The 26,520-nt window shown below is 49.1% G+C and overlaps 1 protein-coding gene across 4 annotated transcripts in view; it reads right to left on the reverse strand.

Annotated features, from left to right (window-relative positions):
* Positions 1–26,520, reverse strand: part of BSN (bassoon presynaptic cytomatrix protein) — an 89,909-nt gene that overhangs the window by 23,847 nt on the left and 39,542 nt on the right. For 2 of the 4 annotated variants that reach the window (XM_039546968.1, XM_039546967.1), the window contains exons 5-7: positions 25,609–26,492; positions 24,332–24,431; positions 23,494–23,634 (exon numbers count right to left, since the gene is read on the reverse strand). In XM_039546968.1, the coding sequence (XP_039402902.1) occupies positions 23,494–23,634; positions 24,332–24,431; positions 25,609–26,492 (1,125 nt within the window). The remainder of the gene's footprint in view (positions 1–23,493; positions 23,635–24,331; positions 24,432–25,608; positions 26,493–26,520) is intronic. The other 2 variants (XM_039546966.1, XM_039546965.1) reach the window with 1 other exon arrangement.

Below are 26,520 nucleotides of genomic sequence, written 5' to 3' on the forward strand. Positions count from 1 at the left end.
GGACTCTCTCCAATTTATCCACATCCTTCTTGTAGTGTGGGGCCCAAAACTGGACACAGTACTCCAAATGAGGCCTCACCAGTGCTGAGTAGAGGGGAATGATCACATCCCTCGATCTGCTGGAAATGCCCCTACTTATACAACCCAAAATGCCATTAGCCTTCTTGGCAACAAGGGCACACTGTTGACTCATATTCAGCTTTTCGTCCACCATAACCCCTAGGTCCTTTTCTGCAGAACTGCTGCCCAGCCATTCGGTCCCTAGTCTGTAACAGTGCATGGGATTCTTCCGTCCTAAGTGCAGGACTCTGCACTTGTCCTTGTTGAACCTCATCAGATTTCTTTTGGCCCAATCCTCTAATTTGTCTAGGTCCCTCTGTATCCTATCCCTACCCTCCAGCGTATCAACCACTCCTCCCAGTTTAGTGTCATCTGCAAACTTGCTAAGGGTGCAGTCCACACCATCCTCCAGATCGTTAATGAAGATATTGAATAAAACCGGCCCCAGCACCGACCCCTGGGGCACTCCACTTGATACCGGCTGCCAACTAGACATTGAACCATTGATCACTACCCGTTGAGCCCGACTGGCTAGCCAGTTTTCTATCCACCTTACCGTCCATTCATCCAGCCCAGACTTCTTTAACTTGCTGGCAAGAATACTGTGGGAGACTGTATCAAAAGCTTTGCTAAAGTCCAGAAACAGCACATCCACTGCTTTCCCCTCATCCACAGAGCCGGTTATCTCATCATAGAAGGCAATTAGGTTAGTCAGGCATGACTTGCCCTTGGTGAATCCATGCTGACTGTTCCTGATCACTTTCCCCTCCTTTAAGTGGTTCAGGATTGATTCCTTGAGGACCTGTTCCATGATTTTTCCAGGGACTGAGGTGAGACTGACTGGCCTGTAGTTCCCTGGATCTTCCTTCTTCCCTTTTTTAAAGATGGGCACTACATTAGCTTTTTTCCAGTCGTCCGGGACCTCTCCCAATCACCATGATTTTTCAAAGATAATGGCCAATGGCTCTGCAATCTCATCGGCCAACTCCTTTAGCACCCTCGGATGCAGCGCATCCGGCCCCATGGACTTGTGCTCGTCCAGCTTTCCTAAATAGTCCCAAACTAATTCTTTCTCCACAGAGAGCTGGTCCCCTCCTCCCCATACCGTGCTGCAGAGTGCAGCTGTCTGGGAGCTGACCTTGTCTGTGAAGACAGAGGCAAAAAAAAGCATTGAGTACACTAGCTTTCTCCACATCCTCCGTCACTAGGTTCCCTCCCTCATTCATCAAGGGGCCCACACTTTCCTTGACTTTCTTCCTGTTGCTAACATACCTAAAGAAATCCTTCTTGTTACTCCTAACATCTCCGGCTAGCTGCAACTCCAAGTGTGATTTGGCCTTCCTAATTTCACACCTGCATGACTGAGCAATACTTTTATATTCCTCCCTGGTTATTTATCCAATCTTCCACTTCTTGTAAGCTGTTTTTTGTGTTTAAGACGAGCAAGGATTTCACTGTTGAGCCAAGCTGGTCGCCTGCCATATTTACTTTTCTTCCTACACATCGGGATGGTTTGCTCCTGCAACCTCAATAAGGTTTCTTTAAAATACAGCCAGCTTTCCTCGACTCCTTTCCCCGTCATGTTATTCTCCCAGGGGACCTTGCCCATCAGTTCCCTGAGGGAGTCAAAGTCTGCTTTTCTGAAGTCCAGGGTCTCTGTTCTACTGCTTTCCTTTTTTCCTTGTGTCAGGATCCTGAACTCGACCATCTCATGGTCACTGCCTCCCAGGTTCCCATCCACTATTGCTTCCTCTACTATTTCTTCCCTGTTTGTGAGCAGCAGGTCAAGAAGAGCTTTTCCCCTAGTTGGTTCCTCCAGCACTTGCACCAGGAAATTGTCCCCTACACTTTCCAGAAACTTCCTGGATTGTCTGTGCACCGCTGTATTGCTCTCCCAGCAGATATCAGGGTGATTAAAGTCACCCATGAGAACCAGGGCCTGTGATCTAGCAACTTCTGTTAGTTGCTGGAAGAAAGCCTCGTCCACCTCATCCCCCTGGTCTGGTGGTCTGTAGCAGACTCCCACCACGACATTACCCTTGTTGTTCATACTTCTAAATTTAATCCAGAGACTCTCAGGTTTTTCTGCAGTTTCATACCGGAGCTCTGAGCAGTCATACTGCTCTCTTACATACAATGAAACTCCCCCACCTTTTCTGCCCTGCCTGTCCTTCCTGAACAGTTTATATCCATCCATGCAGGGGCGGCTCTAGGCACCAGCGGGCCAAGCGCCCGCTTGGGGCGGCATCCTGGGGAGGGCGTCATTTGGCTCCGGTGGAGCTCCCGCCGGCATGCCTGCGGCAGGTCCACCGGAGCCTGGGACGAGCGGACCTGCCGCAGTCATGCCTGCGGCGGGTCCCGTCTTCCCGCGGCTCCGGTTGAGCTCCCGCAGGCATGACCGCGCAGGTCCGCTCGTCCCGGCTCCGTGGACCTGCCGCAGGCATGCCGCGGAGCTCCACCGGAGCCAAATGCCGCCCTCCCCAGGATGCCGGAGCCGCGGGAAGAGGGGACCCGCCGCGGGACTGGGGAAGGGCGGCGCAGCGCTCCGCGCTGCTTGGGGCAGCCTACTTTGTAGAGCCGCCCCTGCATCCATGACAGTACTCCAATCATGTGAGTTATCCCACCAAGTCTCTGTTATTCCAGTTACATCATAATTCCCTGACTGTGCCAGGACTTCTAGTTCTCCCTGCTTGTTCCCCAGGCTTCTTGCATTTGTGTATAGGCACTTAAGATAAGTCACTGATTGTCCCGCTTTCTCAGTCTGAGACAGGAGTCCTCCCCTCTTGCAGTCTCCTGCTTGTGCTTCCTCCCGGAATCCCACTTCCCCACTTACCTCGGGGCTTTGGTCTCCTTCCCCCGGTGAACCTAGTTTAAAGCCCTCCTCACTAGGTTAGCCAGCCTGCTTGCAAAGATGCTCTTCCCTCTCTTCGTGAGGTGGAGCCCGTCTCTGCCTAGCAATCCTTCTTCTTGGAAGACCATCCCATTGTCAAAGAATCCAAACCCTTCTCTCCGACACCATCTGCGTAGCCATTCGTTGATTTCCACGATTCGACGGTCTCTACCCTGGCCTTTTCCTGCCACAGGGAGGATAGACGAGAATACCACTTGTGCCTCAAACTCCTTTATCCTTCTTCCCAGAGCCACGTAGTCTGCAGTGATACGCTCAAGGTCATTCTTGGCAGTATCATTGGTGCCCACGTGGAGAAGCAGGAAGGGGTAGCGATCCGAGGGCTTGATGAGTCTCGGCCATCTCTCCATCACATCGTGAATCCTAGCCCCTGGCAAGCAGCACACCTCTCGGTTTTCCCAGTCAGGGTGGCAGATAGATGACTCAGTCCCCCTGAGGAGAGAGTCCCCGACCACCACCACCCTCCTCCTCCTCCTGGGAGTGGTGGTCGTGGAACCCCCATCCCTAGGACGGCGCATCTCATGCCTTCCAATCAGTGGAGTCTCCTTCTGCTCTGTTCCCTCAGATGTATCATCCACTCCACTCTCTGCACTAGTACCTGCGGAGAGAACACGAAAACGGTTGCTCACCTGTATCTGTGTTTCTGATACATGGACGTTTCTGGTACTCTTTCCTCTTCTGGATGTCACATGTCGCCAGTTATCCTCACTGGCCTTCTGTCCCCGCTGTGTAGCCTGCTCTGAATCTTCAGAACATTGTGCCCACTGAAGCTGATCCTGACGTCTATCCAGGAAATCCTCATTTTCTTTTATGGAACGCAGGGTTGATATCCGTTTCTCCAGACCTTGAATCTTCTCCTCCAATATGGAGATCAGCTTGCACTTTGTACAGACAAAGTCGCTTCTATCCTGTGGAAGGAAGACAAACATGGCGCATCCTGTGCAGGTCACAACGGCAGATCGCTCAGCATCCATGGTCTCTTCCTTCTAAGAGCTCTCTCCAGGCAAACTCCCAGGCAAACTCCTTCTGTTTGCCTCTCCGCTGCTCAGCTGGTTCGCAGCTGACTGCGTTTTTATAACAGTCAGGCCCAGCTGGAACAAAGCACTCCCAAATCAAACTGGACCAAATCAAGCTGGAAAGAGAGTGAAAACACCAACTGGACCTGCTAGAGAAGGAAAAACAGAATCCACTAACTCCAGTGATTCCCATCACTCCAAAAATCCACAATTGGGACCATTTATGTCCTGCATACAATGAGGCAGATGATATTGCTGAGTAACTGACTACCTTTGAAAGGCTGTGTGCAGTGCATGAAATCCCTTATGCAAGAGAATTCCCTACCTGATTGCAAAATTAACTGGTAAAGCTCTAAGTGTATTCAATGAAATGCCCATTGAGGCTGTTTTGCAAAGGTTTCAGATTACCCCTGAAACGTATAGAGTTAAATTTAGGAATCTCAAGAGGGATGGATATTAGTATGAGTCATGGGGAATATGTGAACAAAATGAAAGATATGATGGGAAAATGGGTGAGGGGCAAAGGTGTTACAAGCTTTGAAGGAATGTTTGATCTTATTGCTCAAGAGCATTTCAAATGTAAAAATCTGTAGATAAGATGGCATCTCTAGCTGATGCCTTTGAACAGACCCAGGCATCTATTGAAAGCAAACTACCAAAAGAGGGGTTTAAACATGGTGGGAAGGGAGGATCCTGTTTTATCCCTATCAAGAAAGAGAGTGGCTGGGAGACTGAGACTCACCTCCCCCAAATCATTCCTCTAACCCTCACCCCAAATCTCCTGTAAAAAGAAGAAGATCCCAAAAGGTGCTATTGGTGTAATTCCACCAATCTGAGGAATAAATGCCCTGTGCTAGGAGGAAGCAGGCAACCAATAGCTCATGTTAGTTCTGTTGTCCTCAACACAGAACCCCCCAGAAGATTGAAACCTATCATATTGGTTTTGTGAGGTTAGCATCTGCAGAACCAGATATGGAGCATGTTAAGGTTGTCAGAACTAATGTCAGGGAGTACTTGGGGCAGAAGGATACAGCGAACCAGATCTCTCTGGTTAACCAGAGAGTGGTCCCAAAGGCTAGTATATTACCTGGTGAAATGGCAGAGCTTGTGGGGGTTGGTGAAAGCAGATTCCTCATACACTAGCTAAAATCCATGTGGTGTAGGAAGATTTGGAAAGTGTTTTGACTGTGGGGGTAATGGAACACCTTCTAGTTGACCTGCTTCTTGGTTATGATTTTTCCACGTAGCTCAGGTATTTGCCTGAAGCCGGAGAGAGTGTTACTCTGGGACCCCCAAGGGAAAGGGTAAGGTCTCAGGAACTGCTCGTTCCGCCACTTGTGCAGGGAAAGCCCCTGGTGGGCCGGGCCTGTTTGTTTACTTGCCACGGCCGCAGGTTTGGCCGATCGTGGCTCCCAGGAGCTGCGGTTTGCTGCTCCAGCCAATGGGAGTTGCTGGAAGCGGCGTGGGCTGAGGAACATACTGGCCGCCGCTTCCAGCAGCTCTCTTTGGCCTGGAGCAGTGAACTGTGGCCACTGGGAGCCGCGATTGGCCGATCCTGCGGCTGTGGCAAGTAAACAAATGGGCCCGGTCCACCAGGGGCTTTCCCTGCACAAGCGGCGGAACAAGTTTGGGAACCACTGGTCTAGGTTGTTAGCTGCCAGCAGGTCACAGCTGAACCAGAGACGGATCCCACTCTAAGGAGCAAAGGGAGATGTGTTCCAGAGGGGAGCCCAGAGAAGGGGGAGGGTGTAACATGTCATTCCACATTCTTTATGAAAATATGCTTATAATATGAATATGATATAACTGAGATATACTTTATGCAAGATGGCTCATGTGAGATATTATTGGAAAGATTATGATTTACTGAATGTGATTATCCTATTTGTATGCTTGTATAATTTCTGTATTTGAAGTTAGGAATATTGACTATGTATCTGTATTTCAACTATGCTGCTTTGGGTGACGCCCCCTGTTAACACTTCAGGTACAACAATGGAAAAGCCAGACAGGGTGGATGGTCCAAGAACAAGGACAATGGACTGTAAAAGAGCTTAGTCTTCCTGGGAATGTGTGGGTCAGCCTGTGAAGAATGGCTACAAGGGCCCTACAGAGGCATATAACCATGTCACCTGATACTGGAACCCATCTTGAGTTCTGTACTTTTCCACGAGAAACTGGGGGCGGGGGGGTGGGTGGTTAAATTAGGAAACAAAGGACTCCTGCCTTATGCAAATCCTATGTAAGAGTTGGGAGTGAGGTAATCCGGGTCATCAGTTCTCATCTGCTACCCCACCCAAGATGACTGCTGGAAACAACTAAGACTGAACAGGGGGAAAGAACGGGGCCCAGGCTGGAAGGGCATCTGGCCTGTGAAAAAGATTATTAGAACCATATTTAGGGGGAAAACTCACATGTAACTAGTTTCTTTAGTGTATTAAGCTTAGTTTGCATGCTCTGTTTTATTTTCTTAGTTATCTGCCTTGTTCTTTGTGCTACCTTCTTAACTACTTAAAATGCATGTGTTATAGTTAATAAATGTATTTCTGGTTTATAATACAACCCAGTGTATGTGATTTCTAACCGGCGTGTGTGTGTGTGGTGGGGGCAAGAAATTGTGCATACCCTCTTCCACATGAGGGAAGAGGTGAATTTCACATAATTTTGGGTTTGTACTCCAAGGGGGGGAGTGGACATGTGGGTGCTGTGGCAAGCCCCTTAAGATGAGCCTTCCCGGAGTGGATTGCTCTCTTTCTGTGCACGTTGGTGTGGCCCTGCCTGTGTGCTTGCCTGGAAAAGGTTGGGGAGCCTATCCCAGCTAGACCAGGCGAAAAGGGGGCCTAGGTTGGCAGAGTAGTCTGACTCAGTGATCCACAGCCCCATTTGGCCTGGGTGCCCCATACACTTCATGGGGAGAGTTAGGCACTGAAAATGGGATCCACAGAGCCAGCAAACTGAGTGGAGAGCCGCCTCAGCTAGCTAGCAGAAAATGCCAAGGAGAGGGGTGTGGCCTTGTGATAAATGAAGGGAGGGGGTATTAACCCTGACATGGGGGGAAAGTGTGAGCGGGAGGAAGATTACTGCGTGGAGAGACACTAGAGCACAGGTGTCAGCTATCCACCAATCCCTGGTGGACCCCAAATTCATCACCCAGAGGCCCAAGTGACAGTGCAACCCTTTAAGGCCAACTCTTTTAACTCGCTTACAGCCAAGTTGCCTGTCCAGTACAAGGGCTGGTCAGGAATATGGACTATGACAATTATCCCATTCCCATGCTGCTGGGAGAAGCCAACCAACTGAGGCTAACAAAAAGGGTGGGGATGGTCACCCACAGCCAGGCTAAACAGGCCTCCACACCTAACTCCATTCCTGAGCCTCCTACAAGGACCCAGTCTGTGTCCTCTGATACCATAGGCCCAGGGACCCAGCCAGAGGTGGTGAAACCAGACCAGAGTCTATGGCAGTGGTTGTAGATCCAGTTCCTGGGACCCAACCAGAACCAGCCCAAGGATCGGAACTGGTGGAGCCATCAGCACCAGAGCCTGTGCTTGCAACCCCACCAGAGTCAGGGGCGCCAACGCCAAAGGGTGCCATAGAGACTGCACCTGCAGCAGCTGCTAAACCAGCGGAAGAAGCTCAACTGGAGCCTGAAATACAACCTAGTGCACCAGTGGAAAGCGGCTCACAGTCGATGGAGACACCCTCATCACATGCATCGCTTCCAGTAGCACCAAGCCCAATCCACAACCCAGCGAGGAACTAATGTCTCCAGCATCAAGGGAGCAGTTCTAGGCAGAGCAGGAAGTGGATGAGAGACTCAAGGGACCTTGGACAGTGGCACGGAATGACCCATCACCTCTCAGCTCTTCTAATAGGTCCAGGTTTGTTGTAGAAGGAGGACTCTTATATAAGGAAACCCTTTCTGGTGGGCACAAGGAGGACTGGCATCCTCAGAGACAGTTGGTAGTTCCAATTAAGTATAGGGAAGAGCTCTTGAGCTTAGCCCATGATCACCCTAGTGGCCATGCTGGGGTGAACAGGACCAAGGACCATTTGGGAAAGTCATTCCACTGGGAGGGAATGGGCAAAGATATTTCTACCTATGTCCGGTCTTGAGAGGTGTGCCAGAGGGTGGGAAAGCCCCAAGACCAGGTCAAGGCCCCGCTCCAGCCACTCCCCATAATTGAGATTCCATTTCAGCGTTTAGCTGTGGATATTCTGGGTCCTCTCCCTAAGAAGACACCCAGAGGAAAGCTGTACATACTGACTGTGATGTTGCACTCTGTAGGTTTATGGAAATATGCTTATAAGTATAAATATAATCTACCTGGAATATGCTTTGTGCTAGATATGCCATGTAACATATATTTGCAAAGGTTATGATCTACTGAATATATTCATCCTATTTGTATGCATGTATCATTTGTATATCTGAATTTATGAGCATTGGCTCTATGCTTGTATTTGAAGTGTTTGCTGTAGGAAACTATATTAGCCTTTTTCCAGTCATCCGGGACCTCGCCCGATCGTCATGAGTTTCCCAATTTGCAATGTGTAGGCATCAGATCTGGACAGGTCAGGCTTAACAAAGCTCTGGCTGGGATGATTTAGTTGGGGATTAGATCCTGCTTTGAGCAGGGAGGTGGACTAGATGACTTCCTGAGGTCCCTTCCCACCCTATGATTCTATGAAACACATAAGGGAGGTTTGGCCAATATATTGTGAAGGGGCTATTCAAGTAACTGGGAGTACTTAACTAACAATGGACTTTGGGAGATGCAAATCCACATCTGAGCTTTCCTGGGAACGTTCAAACTAACATGTAAACAATGGCATCAACCTGCAAAAAGCTGAAGCATTCATGGGCATGTGACTTGCCCAGGTGGCTACAAACTCCATCTTGTTGCTGTGATTTTGCACAGAAGAACAAAGGAGTTTCCGCCCACAAGAGAGAGAATACACAAGGCCATGGAAGCCAATCCATTTTTGTCTTCAGCTGGCTCAAGAGATGGACTCTCCACTCCAAAGAGATGCCTGAAAGAAACTGGAACAAAGGACTGTAACTACGGGGATGTGAGTGATTGCTGGACCCAGGCCATAAACTACAATGTTGATCTGAAAAGTATTGTACCTGAGATAACATCTAGTGTGAGAAGTTAGTATTTGTAACTAGATCCTTAGTGTATTAAGTTAGCCTTGTGTGTTTTGCTTTATTTTGCTTTGTAACTTACTTTGTTCTCTGTTTATTACTTGAAACCACTTAATCCTACTTTTTATACTTAATAAAATCACTTTTGTTTATTAATTAACCCAGAGTAAGTAATTAATAACTGGGGGAGCAAACAGCTGTGCATAAGTCTCTATAAGTGTTATAGAGGGCAGACAATTTATGAATTTGCCCTGTATAAGCTTTATACAGAGTAAAACGGATTTATTTGGGATTTAGGCTCTCAGAAAGACTGAATATTGGGTGCTAGGAAAGTCCCTATTAACTGAGAAGCCCCTGGGCTAAGTGAATCTTAGTTTCTGTGAACTGCGGGGGGGCATGGCCCAATCTCTTGGTCTGTGCTGGAGCCGACTGGGTGTGTCTAGCTCAGCAAGATAGGAGTGGAGGGAAGCCTTTTCTGACAGGGGGGTTTGTTCTCAGTGGTATCCTAGCACGTCTAGTAACAGTCTTGAGGGAGTTTCTGTGACCCAAAACGACACAGTGGTGTAGTCAAGCAGGATCTGTGCACAGCTGATTGCTTTGAGACACTAGTAGTGATTTTAAGTGAGTTTTAAGTGTGGTGGCTAGAGAACAGACATAATGGTTAAATAAATGTGTTAGTTTCTAAGGTGCCACAAGTATTCCTCATTCATTTTTTTTATAGTGGTTACTGGTTTGTTATTTTCTGTTTGTTTATTTCGGGTGAGGGAAATAAGCACAAGAAAGCAGGAAAATTACTACCAGTGAGGCAGCTACCAAACTAGAGCTGGCCAGACCAGAAGCAGAAGAGAATGCAAAGGACTGCATGTGATGTTGCGCTCCATATGATTTTATGAAAATATGCTAATGAGTGTGAATATAATATAACTGGAATATGCTTCATGCAAAAGGTCTCTTGAAAGGTATGATTACAAAGCTTATAATCTACTGAGTGTGGTCATCCTATTTGTATAAATGTATCATTCTTATATCTGAAACTAGAAATATGAAATATAACTCTGAGGTCCTATTGTAATTATGCACAGTGTGGGCCATTAATGGGAGTTTGGAATCTTGATGGCTCATGTCAACTAGGACAATAGGTTGTAAATGACTCTGTTTACTTGCAAGCCTTCCTGTGAGTCAGGCCAGGAAGAACGAAGGCTTGGGGTCTCACAGGACATGTGACTATGTCACCTGGTACTGGCATCCATCTTAAACCTTCCATTTAGAAGGAGGGGTGAGGACCTGGAGAGACAAAAGATTCCCGCCTTGTGCCAAAGCTATATAAGAGGGTGGAACAGAACAAGGGAGGCTGCAGTCATGAGAAATCCCCTAGCTACCACCTGAGCTGGAACAAGGACTGTACCAGGGGAAAGGATTGGGCCCAGACTAGAAAGGAATCTAGTCTGTGAAAGAAGCTTATTGGAATATCATTGAGGGTGAGACTTACCTGTATTCAGTTTCTTAAATGTATTAGGCTTAGACTTGTGTATTTTGTTTTATTTTGATTGGTAACTTACTTTGTTCTGTCTGTTATTACTAGGAACCACTTAAATCCTACTTTTTATACTTAATAAAATCACTTTTGCTTATTAATTAACCCAGATTAAGCAATTAATACCTGGGGGAGTAAACAGCTGTGCATATCTCTCTATCACTGTTATAGAGGGCGGACAATTTATGAGTTCACCCTGTATAAGCTTTATACAGAGTAAAATGGATTTATTTGTGGTTTGGATCCCATTGGGAGCTGGGTGTCTGGGTGCTAGAGACAGGAGCACTTGCTAAGCCATTTTCAGTTAAATCTGCGGGTTTGGGGCTGTGGGTCAGACCCAGGGCCTGTGTTGCAGCAGATTAGCTTATCTGGATCAACAAGACAGGGTTCTGGAGTCCCAAGCAGGTAGGGAAAATGGGCTCAGAGTTAGTCACAGCACACCAGGTGACAGTCCCAAGGGGGTCTTTGTGATTGAACCCATCAGACCAAGAGTTTCAAATGAGGCTCAAAGAAGCAGAAGCAGCCAGGTAGGAAGCTTCTCACAAAAGAGCCATTGAGTTAAAAGACAAAGAGCTTGAAGCCCAGCAAGATGCTCAGGAGGAGAAGGAAAGAGAGAGGCAGCTAGCCCTGGAATTAAAAGATAGAGAAATACAGGCCCAGATTGAGATCCAGAAGCATGAACTGGCTGTAATGGAGTGAAAGAGACAAAACACTTCAGCAGCTGGTTCCACTTCCCCAAAAATCCACAAATGGGAGCGGTTATGTCCACAGTATGATGAATCCAGTGATATTGCTGAATATTTCATCAACTTTGAGAGACTGTGCACACTCCATGCGATTCCTGGAGATCAAAAAATGACCACAGTTGCAAAATTGACTGTGAGAGCTCTGGACATATTCAATAAGATGCCTATTGATGATGCTTCAAACTATGATAAATTTAAGGAACTGGTTTTAAAACAGTTTCAGATTTCACCTGAAACCTACAGGGTTAAATTCTGGAGTCTTAAGAGGGGATCTGGATTGACTAATGTGGCTTATATAAATGAAATGAGAGATTTGTTAGCCAAGTGGGTGAGGGGAAAAGGCATTACAAGCCTGGAAGAAATGTGTGATTTAGTTACGCAGGAACAGTTCCTGAATATGTGGAGTGATGATGTAAAACAGTATTTGTGGGACAAAAAGATGAATGCAGTGGGGGAATTAGCTGGGTTCACAGACTCTTACAAGCAGTCACAAGCTGCAATTAAACTCAAACCACTGGCAGAAGGATACAGGGTTGGTGGAAAGCAGAATCACCTTTACCCCTAGGAAAAAGGAGGCTAGGCATTCATCTCCCCATACCCCTGTTACTTGTTCCAAGTCTCCTGTACAAGCAGAAGAGCCCAAAAGGTGGTATCATTGTAAGTCCACTGAGCACCTGAGGAATAAATGTCCTTGGCTGAGTGGAAACAGGCAGCAGGTAACATAGAATCATAGAATATCAGGGTTGGAAGGGACCTCAGGAGGTAATCTAGTTGAACCCTCTGCTCAAAGCAGGACCAATCCCCAACTAAATCATCCCAGCCAGGGCTTTGACGAGCCTCACCGTAAAAACATCTAAGGAAGGAGATTCCACCACCTCCCTAGGTAACCCATTCCAGTGCTTCATCACCCTCCTAGTGAAAACGTTTTTCCTAATATCCAAGCTAAACCTCCCCCACTGCAACTTGAGACCATTACTCCTGTGGAAGCAGGGAAAGAATTAATAAGGATTTGAAGGGGATTTTAATGCATGTCAGTCAGTTAGCAAGAGTTAGCCTAGCTGTAACCCTAATGACGTGAGACTTCTAGAAGCAAGAAAGAACTGTTTAAAAAGTTATTACGACCTTTTAGGAGTGAGACAAATAAGATAGCAGAAAGGCTTATGTATAAACAAAATGTATTTGTTGATTTTTACCGTCTGTATTATTGCTAGAAATTGTCTGTAACAAAGGTATAAAGGCTTGCTGTAATTGTTTACCAGTTGAGAGACCTGTCCAGGACCCTGTGTCCTATGGCACTCTCTCCCTCCATTGTAATTACTGGAGAAATAATAAAGTATTTGATTTTGCTGCACCCAAACAAAAAGCGAGAACTGAGTTTTTCTCCGATACTCCTTGTTCTGTCATCTGGTACCACTGAGAACAGTCTAGATCCATCCTCTTTGGAACCCCCTTTCAGGTAATTGAAAGTAGCTATCAAATAGACTCATAGACTCGTAGACTTTAAGGTCAGAAAGGACCATTATGATCTAGTCTGACCTCCTGCACAATGCAGGCCACAGAATCTCACCCACCCACTCCTGTAACAAACCCCTAACCTATGTCTGAGTTATTGAAGTCCTCAAATTGTGGTTTGAAGACTTCATGCTGCAGAGAATCCTCCAGCAAGTGACCCGCGCCCCACGTTGCAGAGGAAGGCAAAAAACCTCCAGGGCCTCTGCCAATCTGCCCTGGAGGAAAATTCCTTCCCGACACCAAATATGGTGATCAGTTAAACCCTGAGCATGTGGGCAAGACTCACCAGCCAGCACCTCCCTCATTCTTCTCTTCTGCAGACTAAATAAGCCCAGTTCCCTCAGCCTCAACTCATAAGTCATGTGCTCCAGCCCCCTAATAATTTTTGTTGCCCTCTGCTGGACTCTCTCCAATTTGTCCATATCCTTTCTGTAGTGGGGGGCCCCAAACTGGATGCAATACTCCAGATGTGGCCTCATTAGTGCCGAATAGAGAGGAATAATCACTTCACTTGATCTGCTGGCAATGCTCCTACTAATGCAGTTCAATATGCCATTAGCCTTCTTGGCAACAAGGACACACTGTTGACTCATATCCAGCTTCTCATCCACTATAATCCCCAGGTCCTTTTCTGCGGAACTGCTGCCTAGCCACTCGGTCCCTAGTCTATAGGAGTGCCTGGGATTCTTCCGTCCTAAGTGCAGGACTCTGCACTTGCCCTTGTTGAACCTCATCAGATTTCTTTTAGCCCAATCCTCCAATTTCTCTAGGTCCCTCTGTATTCTATCCCCACCTTCCAGTTTATCTACCGCTCCTCCCAGTTTAGTGTCATCTGCAAACTTGCTGAGGGTGTAATCCATGCCATCCTCCAGATCATTAATGAAGATATTGAACAAAACCGGCCCCAGGACCGACCCTTGGGTCACTCCGCTTGATACCAGCTGCCAACTAGACATGGAGCCATTGATCACTGCCCGATGAGCTAGCCAGCTTTCTATCCACCTTATAGTCCAGTCATTCAGCCCATACTTCTTTAACTTGCTGGCAAGAATACTGTGGGAAACCATGTCAAAAGCTTTGTTAAAGTCAAGGAATAACACGTTCACTGCTTTCCTCTCATCTACAGTGCCAGTTATCTCATCATAGAAGGCAATTAGGTTAGTCAGGCATGATTTTCCCTTGGTGAATCCATGCTGTCTGTTCCTGATCACTTTCCTCTCCTCTCAGTGCTTCAAAATTGATTCCTTGAGGACCTGCTCCATGATTTCTTTCAGGGACTGAGGTGAAGATGACTAGCCTGTAATTCCCCAGATTCTTCTTCTTACCTTTTTAAAAGATGGGCTCTACATTAGCCTTTTTCCAGTTATCCAGGACGTCCTCCGATCGCTGTGAGTTTTCAAAGACAATGGCCAATGGCTCTACAATCACATCTGCCAACTCCTTTAGCACCCTCGGATGCAGTGCATCCAGCCCCATGGACTTGTGCTCGTCCAGCTTTTCTAAATAATCCTGAACCACTTCTTTCTCCACAGAGGGCCGGTCACCTCCTCACCATACTGTGCTGCCCAGTGCAGTAGTTTGGGAGCTGACCTTGTTCGTGAAGACAGAGGCAAAAAAAGCATTGAATACATTAGCTTTTTCCACATCCTCTATCACTAGGTTGCTGCTGGGGGAATAGGAGAGTGTCTCTTTAATTCCTCCGTAACAGTGGAGAATGCAGCTTTGGGGCAGGGATGGTCATAACCAGTTCCTGTAGGTCCAGGGCTCAAGGCAAGTCCCTGTGGGAAGAGCTAGATAAAGCCAGTGCCTGTTCTGTGATCATGTCCCTAGGGGAGGGGGATGTTCCACCTTGTAACAGGGAGACCTTCCCAGCCGCTGTCTGCCAGGAAGTTGCAGGTCAGCAGGGGACAGGTCCTGCCTTGGGGTGCACAGAGACATCTATCCCGGAGATGGAAGTTGGGGTCCTGGTGACCACTGCGGCAGAGCTGCCCAGAGGATTCAGGGGGCCTGGGGCAAAGTAATTTTGGGGGCCCCTTCCACAAAAAAATTGCAATACTATAAAATACTATATTCTCGTGGGGTCCCCTCCGGGGCCTGGCGCAAATTGCCCCACTTGCTCCCCCCCTCCCCCCACAGACGGCCCTGGGGAAAATAAACCTTCTGCATCGCGGCACAAATGCAGTTTTGAGAAAACTTCTTTACAAGGTATCACTGGTTCTCAGCATCAGCTAGTGCTAAAAGGCACTAAAGCTCATTAAAAGGGTTGGACAAATATTTTCTGTCAAAACTTTTTCTGGATTGAAAACTAGGGGTTTTTAAAAAGCAGAAAAAATCACGGACAATGTCTGCTTTCCTTCAAAATTTGTTGTGTTTTTTTTTAATTGAAAAGCTGAAATTAGTCTGCCAAAACCTGAATATGGTTTGGGGTTTCAAAAGTGTGTGGCCAAATATTTGCTGCTTGCTGTGTTTGATTGTTTAAAGAAACAATAAAAAAATTCTGCTTAAAAAGATCCAAAACTTTTGAACCACCTCAGCTTGTGACCAAACGCATGAGCCCATCCAGTCAGAGATTTTTCCAGGTTTCTGACACTCTGCTGGCTTCCTTGACTCATATCTGTCTCCATAACTTTGGGTTCATTTAGCTTAGAACATAAGAACGGCCGTAGCAGCTCAGACCAAAGGTCCATCCAGCCCAGTATCCTGTCTACCAACAATGACCAATGCCAAGTGCCCCTGAGGGAATAAACCTAACAGGTAATGATAAAGTGATCTCTCTCCTGCCATCCATCTCCACCCTCTGACAAACAGAGACTAGGGACACCATTCCTTACCCATCTTGGCTAATAGCCATTAATGGACTTAACCACCATGCATTTAATCTGGTTCCTAGATACTGGCTCTATGGGGTCTCTCACAAACTGGAGACGGTTACTGTGGGTTTGTCTTTAGTATAGCTTATGTACATACTCCACGAACTGAGCATTTGAGCTTGTTCCAGAATCTGGGATGAGCCTATGCTGTGAAAACTGAAATGCTCAAAATAGCACATGCATGTGAATGGACACAGGGTGCTAAAATTAAATTAACCCAGGAGTTCTCAAACTGGGGGTCAGGACCCCTCAGGGGGTCACAAGGTTATTACTGGGGGTCACGAGCTGTCAGCCTCCACCTCAAACCCCGCTTTGCCTCCAGCATTTATAATAGTGTTAAATATATAAAAAAGTGTTTTTAATTTATAAGGGGGGGGGGTTGCACTCAGAGGTTTGCTATGTGAAAGGGGTCACCAGTATAGAAGTTTGAGAACCACTGAATTAACCCCTCTGGAGCCTCAGGGAATGCAGGGGAGGGGGGTCTCCCTTGGTAGGGTTGGGAAGGATATTGCTCTTCTCATGTGATCCCTCCTCCAGTGGCTAATTTTAAATGAAGCTACCCTCCCCTGACATGAATCTCCCTATGGCACTGAAATGAAATATAGACTATAATTTGGCATTTGAGAAGTGAAAGGGATGGTAGCCCTAATGGAAAAGCTAACAGCTTGGCTCTTCTGCAAGCCTCAAACTGCTGAATAAGCTTTAGGGTAGGCAAGGCTGTCCCTCCCAAACAGCCTGGCCCTGCCCCCTATCCGATCCCCACCCACTTCCTGCCCGCCCCCCCCCTCAGAATCCCTGAACCATCCTGCTCCTTGTCCCCTCACCGTCCCCCAGAGGACCCCCACCACCACCCCGGGACCCCACCCCTGCTCCCTGTCCCCTGACTGCCCCGACCCCTATCCACCCCCCTGCTGAGTCCTGACAGACCCCTGGAACGCCCACGATCCAACCCCCTGACCGCCCCCCCAACCTCTGTCCCCTCCCTGTCCCCTGGACTCCCTGCCCTTTAGCCAACCCTCCTGACCCCTTACCCCTGGCTCCCCCCTCACCCGGAGCCTCAGCCCAGACCACACGTCTCTGAGTGGGGCGGGGCTCAGGGGGCGGGGCTGGGAGCTCCGGGCTGAGCGGAGGAGCTCAGGGGCCCTGCAGGAGCCACGCTGCAGCTGTCGAGGGATGCTGCTGGATCCGCTGAGGCTCCAGGAGAGGGGTGGGGCCGGGGCCGGGGAGGGAGCCTCAGCCATTCTCGTGGGGACCCCTGCAGAGCACGGGGCCTGGGGCAAATAGCCCCACTTTGCCCCGCCTCTGGGCGGCCCTGCACTGTGGTGGGAACAGACCTCAAGGGTGCTATAGCTGGAAGCAAGCCAAACCTGAGTGAAGGGAGGGGGGTGGGATTTTGCTGGCCAGTGAAGGGTCTGTCATAGCTGGTAACTGTGAGCCCACAGCTGGATCAGGGTCACCTTCCCTTTTTAGGGATGCAGGAGTGTCTGCCTCAGAGGGGAACCCAGAGAGAGAAATCCAGACAGAAGGTGAGGGGGGACAGGAAGGTCTGCCCATCCTTTGTAGGGAGCCTTTACCCCAGGGGGAGGGTGGAGGATCTGCATCTAAAATGCCAGACCCCTCACCTGTGGATCAGATTTTGAGGAAAGACCGGGGGTCAGATTTCCTGGAGGGGAAAGTCCACCCAGCTGACCTGTTGGGAACAGAGAAGGGGATGACCGAGGGGATCTTACCAATCCAAAGCACTCCGTTAAAGAAGTTCCCAGACCCTACCCTAAAATCTAAAGTATGCCATGTTAATTATCAAAAGCCTTTTTATTCGCAAGAAATCAAGGTTCTCCAGTTTACAGCCCAGGAGAGAGAAGATGCTAAGTGGCCTGAACGAGTCTACTACAAAGGGAAAAAAAACGGTGGTGTAGAAGAGGTGAGCCTTTCCACCACCCTTGGGCATAAGCAGTGACAGAAAATCCAGGATCTGTGCACCAGCTTCACGCCAAATCTTTCAGCCCCCCAGGATGGACAGAACAGGGATACCACTCCATTGACACAGGCAATGCTCGCCCAATTAGAGCCCAATTGAGGATGGCTCCTCAAGCCAAAACTGCAATAGAAAGGGAGATCAAGGACATGTTACAGATGGGTGTAATCCATCCCTCTGAGAGTGCATGGGCCTCTCCAATGGCTTTGGTTCCCAAACCAGATGGGGAAATCCACTTTTGCATGGACTACAGTATGCTAAATGCTGTAACTCACCCATAGAACTATCCAATGCCACACATAAATGAGCTGTTGGAGAAACTGGGATGTGCCCAATTCATCTTGACCTTAGACTTAACTAAGGGGTATTGGCAAGTGCCGCTAGATGACCCAGCCAAAGAAAGGTCAGCATTCATCACCCATGTAGGGCTGTATGAGTTTAATGTGCTCCTTTTCAGACTGCGAAATGCACCTGCCACCTTCCAGAGATTGGTAGATAACCTTCTGGCTGGATTTGGGGAATTTGCAGTTGCCTACCTTGACAATGTGGTCATATTCTCAGATTCATGGGCAGAACACCTGGAACCTCTGAGGTTCAACAAGGACAAGTGCAGAGTCCTGCACTTAGGATGGAAGAATCCCATGCACTGCTACAGACTAGGAACCGAATGGCTAGGCAGCAGTTTTGCAGAAAAGTACCCAGGGGTTACAGTGGATGAGACGCTGGATATAAGTCAACAGTGTGCCCTTGTTGCCAAGAAGGCTAATGGCATTTTGGGCTGTATAAGTAGGAGCATTGCCAGCAGATTGAGGGATGTGATCATTCCCCTCTATTCGGCATTGGGAAAGTCTCATCTGGAGTACTGTGTCCAGTTTTGGGCCCCACACTATAAGAAGGATATGGAAAAATTGGAAAGAGTCCAGTGGAGGGCAACAAAAATGATTAGGGGGCTGGAGCACATGACTTATGAGGAGAGGCTGAGAGAAATGGGATTATCTAGTCTGCTGAAGAGAAGAATGAGGGGGGGATTCGATAGCTGCTTTCAACTACTTGAAAGGGGGTTCCAAAGAGGATGGATCTAGACCAGGGGTGGGCAAACTATGGCCCAGGGGCCACATCCGGCCCTTCAAACATTTTAATCCGGCCCTTGAGCTCCTGCCGGAGAGCGGAGTCTGGGGCTTGCCCCGCTCTGGCACTCCAGCCAGGGAGTGGGGTTGGTGGTTTTCCCTGCTCTGTGCATGCCGTGGCTCCGTGTAGCTCCAGGAAGCAGGGGCATGTCCCCCAGCTCCGGCTCCTACGTGTGGGGGGAGCCAGGGGGCTCCGCACACTGTACTTGCCCCAAGCGCTGCCCCTGCAGCTCCCATTGACTGGGACGGCGCCTGCAGACGGGGCAGCCTGCAGAGCCACCTGGCCTCGCCTCCACCTAGGAGCCAGAGAGGGGACATGCTGCTGCTTCCAGGAGCTGCTTGAGGTAAGCGCCACGTGGACCCTGCACCCTGACCCCCTCCCACGCCCCGTCCCAGTCCTGATCCCCCTCCTGCCCTCCGAACCCCTTGGTCTCAGCTCAGAGCATCCTCTTGCACCCCGAACCCCTCATCCCGAGCCCCACCCCAGAGCCTGCACCCCCAGCCAGAGCCCTCATCTGGAGCCCCATCCCACACCTTGAACTCCTCATTTCTGGCCCCAGAGCCTGCACCCCCAGCCAGAGCCTTCACCCCCTCCTGAACCCCAACCCCCAATTTCTTGTGCATTCATGGCCCGCCATACAATTTCCATGCCTACATGTGGCCCTCGGGCCAAAAAGTTTGCCCGCCCTTGATCTAGACTGTTCTCAGTGGTACCAGGGATAGAAAAAGGAGTAATGGTCTCAAGTTGCAGTGGGGGAGGTTTAGGTTGAATATTAGGAAAAACGTTTTCACTAGGAAGGTGGTGAAGCACTGGAATGGGTTACCTAGGGAGGTGGTGGTATCTCCTTCCTTAGAGGTTTTTAAGGTCAGGCTCGACAAAGCCCTGGCTGGGATGATTTAGTTAGGGATTGGTCCTGCTTTGAGCAGGGGGTTGGACTAGATGACCTCCTGAGGTCCCTTCCAACCCTGATATTCGATGATTTTATGAACACCTGCAAGCTGTCTTCCAGCGCATAAGGGAGGCAGGATTAACCATTAGGGCCAAAAATGTCAAATAGGCCTAAACAGGGTAATGTGCCTTGGACACCAGGTGGGTCAAGGAATCATCAACCCCCTACAGGCTAAGGTAAATGCTATCCAAAATTGGCCTGTCCCAAAGTCAAAGAATCCTTCTTGGGGCTGGCCAGGTATTTTAGACAAATTGTACCACATTACAGCCAAATTGCCACTCCACTGACCGACCTAACCAGGAAAAAACAGCCAAATGCAGTTCAGTGGACTGAGAAATGTCAGAAAGCCTTTAACCAGCTTAAGTGGCCCTTACATCTGACCCTGTACTAAGGGCCCCAGACTTCGACCAACCTTTTGTTGTAACCACAGATGCGTCCAAGCGTGGTCTAGGAGCAGTTTTAATGCAGGAAGGACCAGATCAACAATTCCATCCTGTCATGTTTCTCAGCAATAAACTTTCTGAGAGGGAAAGCCACTCGTCAGTCTCAGAAAAAGAATGTTACTCCATTGTGTATGCTCTGGAGAAGCTATGCCCATATATTTGGGGACGGCGTTTCCACCTGCAGACTGACCAGGCTGCACTGAAGTGACCTCACACAGTCAAGGAGACGAACAAAAAAACTTCTTCGGTGGAGTTTAGCTCTTTAAGACTTTGATTTTGAAATACAACACATTTCAGGAGCCTCTAACAAAGTGGCTGATGCACTCCCCGGGGAAGGTTTCCCAGAATCAGCCGGGTAAAAATGTCCCTGTATTCTGTCATTGTAGTCTTTAAAATGTGGAAAATACTATTTAGTTCTTCATGTAATTAGTAGTAAAATTAGAGGTGCATGTATCTTATTAACTCTGTTTTCCTAAACCTCCAGGAAGAAATCCCAGCCATGTGGACCTGACCTGAACTAGGCTGTCCAATGCCATCTGTGATTTGGGCGTAGCATGATAAATGGGTGTGTGTGTGTGATAAATGAAGTGGTGGGGTAGCTCTCTTTTATGGACACCCAGCCATCCAGTAGCTATAAAACCCCTCTTAGTAGCTGTTCTCTAATTGCTCTACCTGTAAAGGGTTAAAAAGTCTCACTGCGATGCATAGGTAAAAGGAAGGTACCTGGCCAAAAGAGCCTAACGGAAGGCTAGAACTTTTTAAAATTGAAAAAAGACTCCCCTTTTGCCTGTCTGTTGTTGCTCTTCCAGGGAAAGGCGGACAGTGCATAGCTATGCTATAAGAAACTTGGGCCAGATATGAAAAATCATCAGTATCATACCTAGAAACTACTCATTTAAAACCCCAGATATGTGAGTAGATCAAGAAATGTCTAGGAAGATGTGATTAGGTTTATCACTTTTATTTTGTTATGGCTTGTGGATTCCTCTGTGCTAATACCAGGTGCTTTTGTTTTGCTTGTAACATTTAAGCTGGAGCTCAAGAAAGCTATTCTTGGTGCTTAATTCTTGTAGTTGCTCTTTTAAACTCTAGCAATAGCCCAAGTTCCCAGATGCATTTTCTTTCTTTTTTGTTATTAATAAAATTTACCTTTTTTAAGAACAGAATTGGATTTTTGTGTCTGAAGAGGTTTGTGCGCGTTGTTTAATTAGCTGGTGCCAACAGCTGATTTCCTTTTTTTTCTTCTTCTTTCTCAGCTCTTCCCCAGAGGGGGGTGAAAGGACTTGAGGGTACCCCACAGGAAGGAATTCCCAAGTGCACCTTCCTGGGCTCTCAAAGGGATTCTGCACTTGGGTGGTGGCAGCATCTGCCAATCCAAGGTCAGAGAAAAGCTGTAACCTTGGGAGTTTAATACAAGCCTGGAGTGGCCAGTATTAATTTTTAGAATTCTTGTGGGCCCCACTTCTGCACTCAAAGTGCCAGAGTGGGGAATTAGCCTTGAGAAGCCTAAACCCTGCTCTTTAAAGGGACTTAGGGAGGCACAATCCCAGCTGAGGGCCTTCTGCTGCACTCAGGCATCAGTGGTCAGCACAGCCTTTCCTGGAACAAATGCAGCAGGAGAAACTGGGTATCCATTGCTGAGTGCTGAGCTCTGGCCTGGTCTGTCCGGCAGGGCGGGGCCTGCTGTCCCACTGGCTGGTGGGGGGCTCTGCAGGGAGAATGCAGTCAGATTGGGCACAAGTCCCCAAAGTGCCACCTACCTGTTTCTCAGCATGAGCAGGGACTTAATTTGCAATCCCCTGGCAGATCCTTTGATCAGATTCTCACTAAGTAGCTTTCCCTGTGGCTCTGGTCTCCTCCACGCCCCCTCACTCGAGTCAGGTTCAATCCTGCCCCATTTTCCTGATCTTGTCCTTCCCATCTAATTTACTCCCGGTCGCCCGACACTCAGCACAGTGAGAGCCAGCAGTGTCCTCTTGTGACAGTCTGTCCCCCTATGTTCACCCTTTTTAAAGATTATGATAAATGTTGTAAAAAGTATGCTGTGTGAGGTATCCTTTGAAAACTCATAATTTGCTGATCATTATTATCCTGGAAAAATGTGTGACAACATTGTATGTAAATTATAAGATTCTACTGTATGATGTTTTTGAGATGTTCCAAGTCTAGAAAAAACAGCCATGAATTGGTTCCTCAGAGACAAATGGCAAACTGATGCCTCAGCCAGCTGTCAACAGGATCAAATGTACTGGCTAAGTGGCCATTCTATGGCAGGAAAGAGGATGTGGGTAAAATTTTACATTTTGACAAAGGAACAGCTTGAGATTCCTGTCCAAACAGACTTTCTGTCAGCTGAACCTCAGCTGGAGGTGGTTTTCAAAAAAAGAAAGCTATAAGAAAGGGGAATGGACACCTCAAAATACTCCTTCCTTTCTCTCTGCTCATGGCATCAGCAACAATTGAAAGACATGGAAAGTAACACTGAACTGGAGGAGGGATCCTCTGAGGTCCTATTGTAATTTTTGTGCAAAAACCACGCTTCATTGGAAATCCACATTTTGCGCTGAAACTCAGCAGTTTCAGCACAAAAATAAAACCACTCCAACGAGAGTCTTTTTGCTTTTTGCCCTGATTCTGTTGCGCTGATGTGCCAGTGAAGACCCTTGATTGCTTTTACTGGTCTAATTGCCCTCCAGAGCTGTCCCACAATGCAGAGCGGGAGTGGCTGATCTTTGAAACTCAGCAGTCCTGCCTGCACGTATGCGCCCCTCCCCTTTAGCTCTGTTCTAACAGCTGGTGCTGTCACTGCTCTGGACCACAAAACAAATCATGATTGTGAAATGCTCCTGCTGCCTCCCACAATGCAAACAGAGGCAGACAGACAGAATGTGCTGTGCAGAGTCAGGAAGGGAGGCGGGGGCTGGAGTTGGGGTCTCCCCCTCCCCCTGCATTAGGACTGGTTGCTTCTGGCAACTGTCACACACACACATCCACCCTTGCCACAATAATGATTTGCTTTGTATCCCGGAGCAGTGCATAGTGGGCTAGCTACCACAGTGCACTCCTCTCATCTGCAATGCAAGTGCTGCATATGTAAACACGCTCTGATGCCTGTGGAAAACAATGTGAACACAAACCAGCGCTTTTCTATCACTGACAAAACTGTCTGCAAAAAAACTCTGCAAGTGTAGACATAGCCTTACCTTCTGTCAGTTTGCCTGCTTGTTCTGCAGCTCCTCCTGGCAGGATTTTGGAGAACACGCTCTCTCCATCCACCCCGGGCTGTCCAGCTGCTGCCCCAGTGGGTGGGGGAGCCCCTGATGGCTTCTGACCCACTTTAATACCTGCCAGGGAATATATAGAGCTATAGTAAGGAGGAGAACCCAGCCACAGCCCCTCCCCAGCACGGGCAGCGCCTATGTGACTTATTAGAGCTGGGGCCAGAGCTCAGGTGCTTTCAGCTGCCAGGAGTCTGTGGCATGATTGGTACAGATTAGGGCAGGCTGCTTTTGGGCACCTTCTGCACATCTGCTTCCCTGACTGGGGGATGCCAACCCACCCTGGGTCAGTGCTGACCCCTCTCCTGCCCTGAGAACCATGACCACCCAGTGCTAGGCTGGGGATCTGGCCCCTGGTCTCGGGCATGCTGCTTGGATGTCCTCCTGGGCTGTTCATCACTTGGGTGGCGGGAAGAGGCTGAGTGCCTGCCATACTCTCCATGGTGCCGGTGGTCTTTGGAAGAAGAGTGACGTGCCTGAGAATAGTCATCGTGCTGCCACAGATCTTCATCTGGAGGCTCATCGTAATCATGATGATTACGCAGGACGCATTTGTTTCCAGGCCCCGAGTGATCTCAGCCTCTGAATGCTGTGATGTGCTAGGGAGGGATAAAAGTGGATCTTCTCTTTGGAGAGATCAGGCAGCCATGGCCCTAGTGAACACAGCTGGTGCCTGGCTACTCTTTCAGTGCCAAGGGCACTGCCAGCCAGCATGGGCGCAAGAGGCCTGGCAAGATCCAATGTGTCGATCTGTCTCACTGACCTGCTGCAGTCGTTCCCAGTGGCTGTGCTTGGGGCACTCTCCTGTGTGGTGGTGGCACTTTTGTGGTGGGTTTGGGCATATCCACCTGATCCACTTTTGGCTGTAACATGAAATGCATATTTCAGAATTCCCCTGGTCTCTCTGTGCATGGGTGGTCAGGTGAGTAGGGCATGGGGCCGGCAGAACAGGAGTCCCAGGGGCATAGGGGCACATCAGTAAGCGCCGGCAGAAAATCCAGCCCTCGCACCAGGCCAAAGACTATATCAACCCAGGATCACACATGTCACCTCCTGGGAAACCCAGCCAGACACCCTTCAGCTCCCAGCCACACACATGCACATCACCTCCCAGACACAAAGGCCTGCCTTGCAAGCCAGCCCGGCTCCCCAAGGCAATCGCCCAGCCTCTATCATACCTCACAATCCACAGCCAACTCCACCCAGTTAGCTGCTCCCTCCTCTGCACTTCCTCAGAGGGCAGGTGCTGGGCCTGACTCAGGAGGTAGCTGGTCATGGGGAGGCCTATGCACCGGTCTGGGGGCATGGATTGTCTGCCCAGATCCCCAATCCCATCTCCTCCCCTCTCCCCCTACCCCAATCCTTGCTTCCTTCACATGGCCCCTCCCATCTGTTCTCTGTCCTGATCCCCACATTCCCCACTCCCTCCTCCTTGGCTCCCCCCCCAGCCCTCCGATCTTCCCCAGTCTCATCTTTCCCTTATGCCCTCCATGCTCAGCTGGCTGTGCTGGAGAATGGAAATAGCTGGCAGACCTGAGCAGTGCCATTGGCTCATTGTGCTGTAAGGCTTGTCCTGGCCAAGTGGGGGGAGGAGGGGTGGTAGCTCTGGGTGTGTTTGACTGGACAACTGGAGCCTGAAGTCAGGCAATAAAGGGTGAAATGGAGGGATTTTATTCCTGCTCTTAGTGCTGATCTTGGCACAGTCTCAGCTCTGCCACTCCCCTGAGATCTCCATAATTTAACTCCTTTCCTGCTGTGGCACATCCTAGTTAAGTCTCCTGTGTGACAGAACACATCAGCTACCTAGCAGCCAGGGCCCGCCTCACTGCATGATGTACTCCTCAGTGCTGCTTGGACTGGGGGAGCTCATGACAGTGCACGGCCTGTGCCTTGGGATGCACCAGGGGCTCCCGGCCTCTGCCTCCTTCCTGTGCAACCAGATCCTCCCAGGGTGCCATCCCCAGTGCTGCAGGACAAACCATCAGCCAGGCACCTGCTGTGTAAATGATGAACCAATGGCCAAAGAGCATGTGCACTTACTAGTCCTACTTGGTGACTGCCTGGCTGTGCAGGCAGGGTTGACTGGGGCTTCCCGACATGCTGGGATTGGATGGGTTGTTGTTGTGGTGGCCGAGAAGAGGGTAGTCCTTGAGCCCCCGGCTGCTGCTGCAGCCTAGCTTGCTGCTGCTGCTGCTCCTTCTGTGGCTGAGGAGGTTGCTGCAAAGGGCCTGCCTGCTGTTGTGGAGACTGCCTGGCTGATGGCTGCTGCTGCCTGGATGGCAGCTGCTGCTGCCCGGGTTGCTGCTGTCTTGTTTGTGGCTGCTGCTGAGAATGGTGCAGCAAGGGCTCTCCTTTCGGCTGTTGGGGCAGTGGCCCATGCTCCACCTGCCGTTGGGATTTCTGGGACTCTGAGGTATGGTGGTAGCTGGACGGCTGCTCAGACTGCTGTGAGTACTCTGCTGAGCTGGAGGGGAAAGCTGTCTGGGCTCTCATGTCTGACTGCTGGGCCTTCTTCTGGGCAGATGGCTGCATGTGTGTGCGGGCTTCATGACGGCCCTGGTCTCGGGCATGCTGCTTGGATGTCCTCCTGGGCTGTTCATCACTTGGGTGGCGGGAAGAGGCTGAGTGCCTGCCATACTCTCCATGGTGCCGGTGGTCTTTGGAAGAAGAGTGACGTGCCTGAGAATAGTCATCGTGCTGCCACAGATCTTCATCTGGAGGCTCATCGTAATCATGAAAGGTGTGTTTGATGGGAGGTTTCTTCTGGGAGGAGAAGTGGCCAGTGTAGTGCCTTACCCGCTCTGAGCGAGCTTCCCTGGGCTTATCAAACCAGTCTGTCTCCTCCTGACCCAAATGATAGGCTTCAGAAACCAAATACAGAGCACAGTCAGTCTCTCGGTCCCAAGGTGGGAGCATACCCCACACTGAAGCCATGCAATGAGATAAAAGAAT

The sequence above is a fragment of the Mauremys reevesii genome, linkage group 7, assembly GCF_016161935.1.
Source record: "Mauremys reevesii isolate NIE-2019 linkage group 7, ASM1616193v1, whole genome shotgun sequence".
NCBI lineage: Eukaryota > Metazoa > Chordata > Testudines > Geoemydidae > Mauremys > Mauremys reevesii.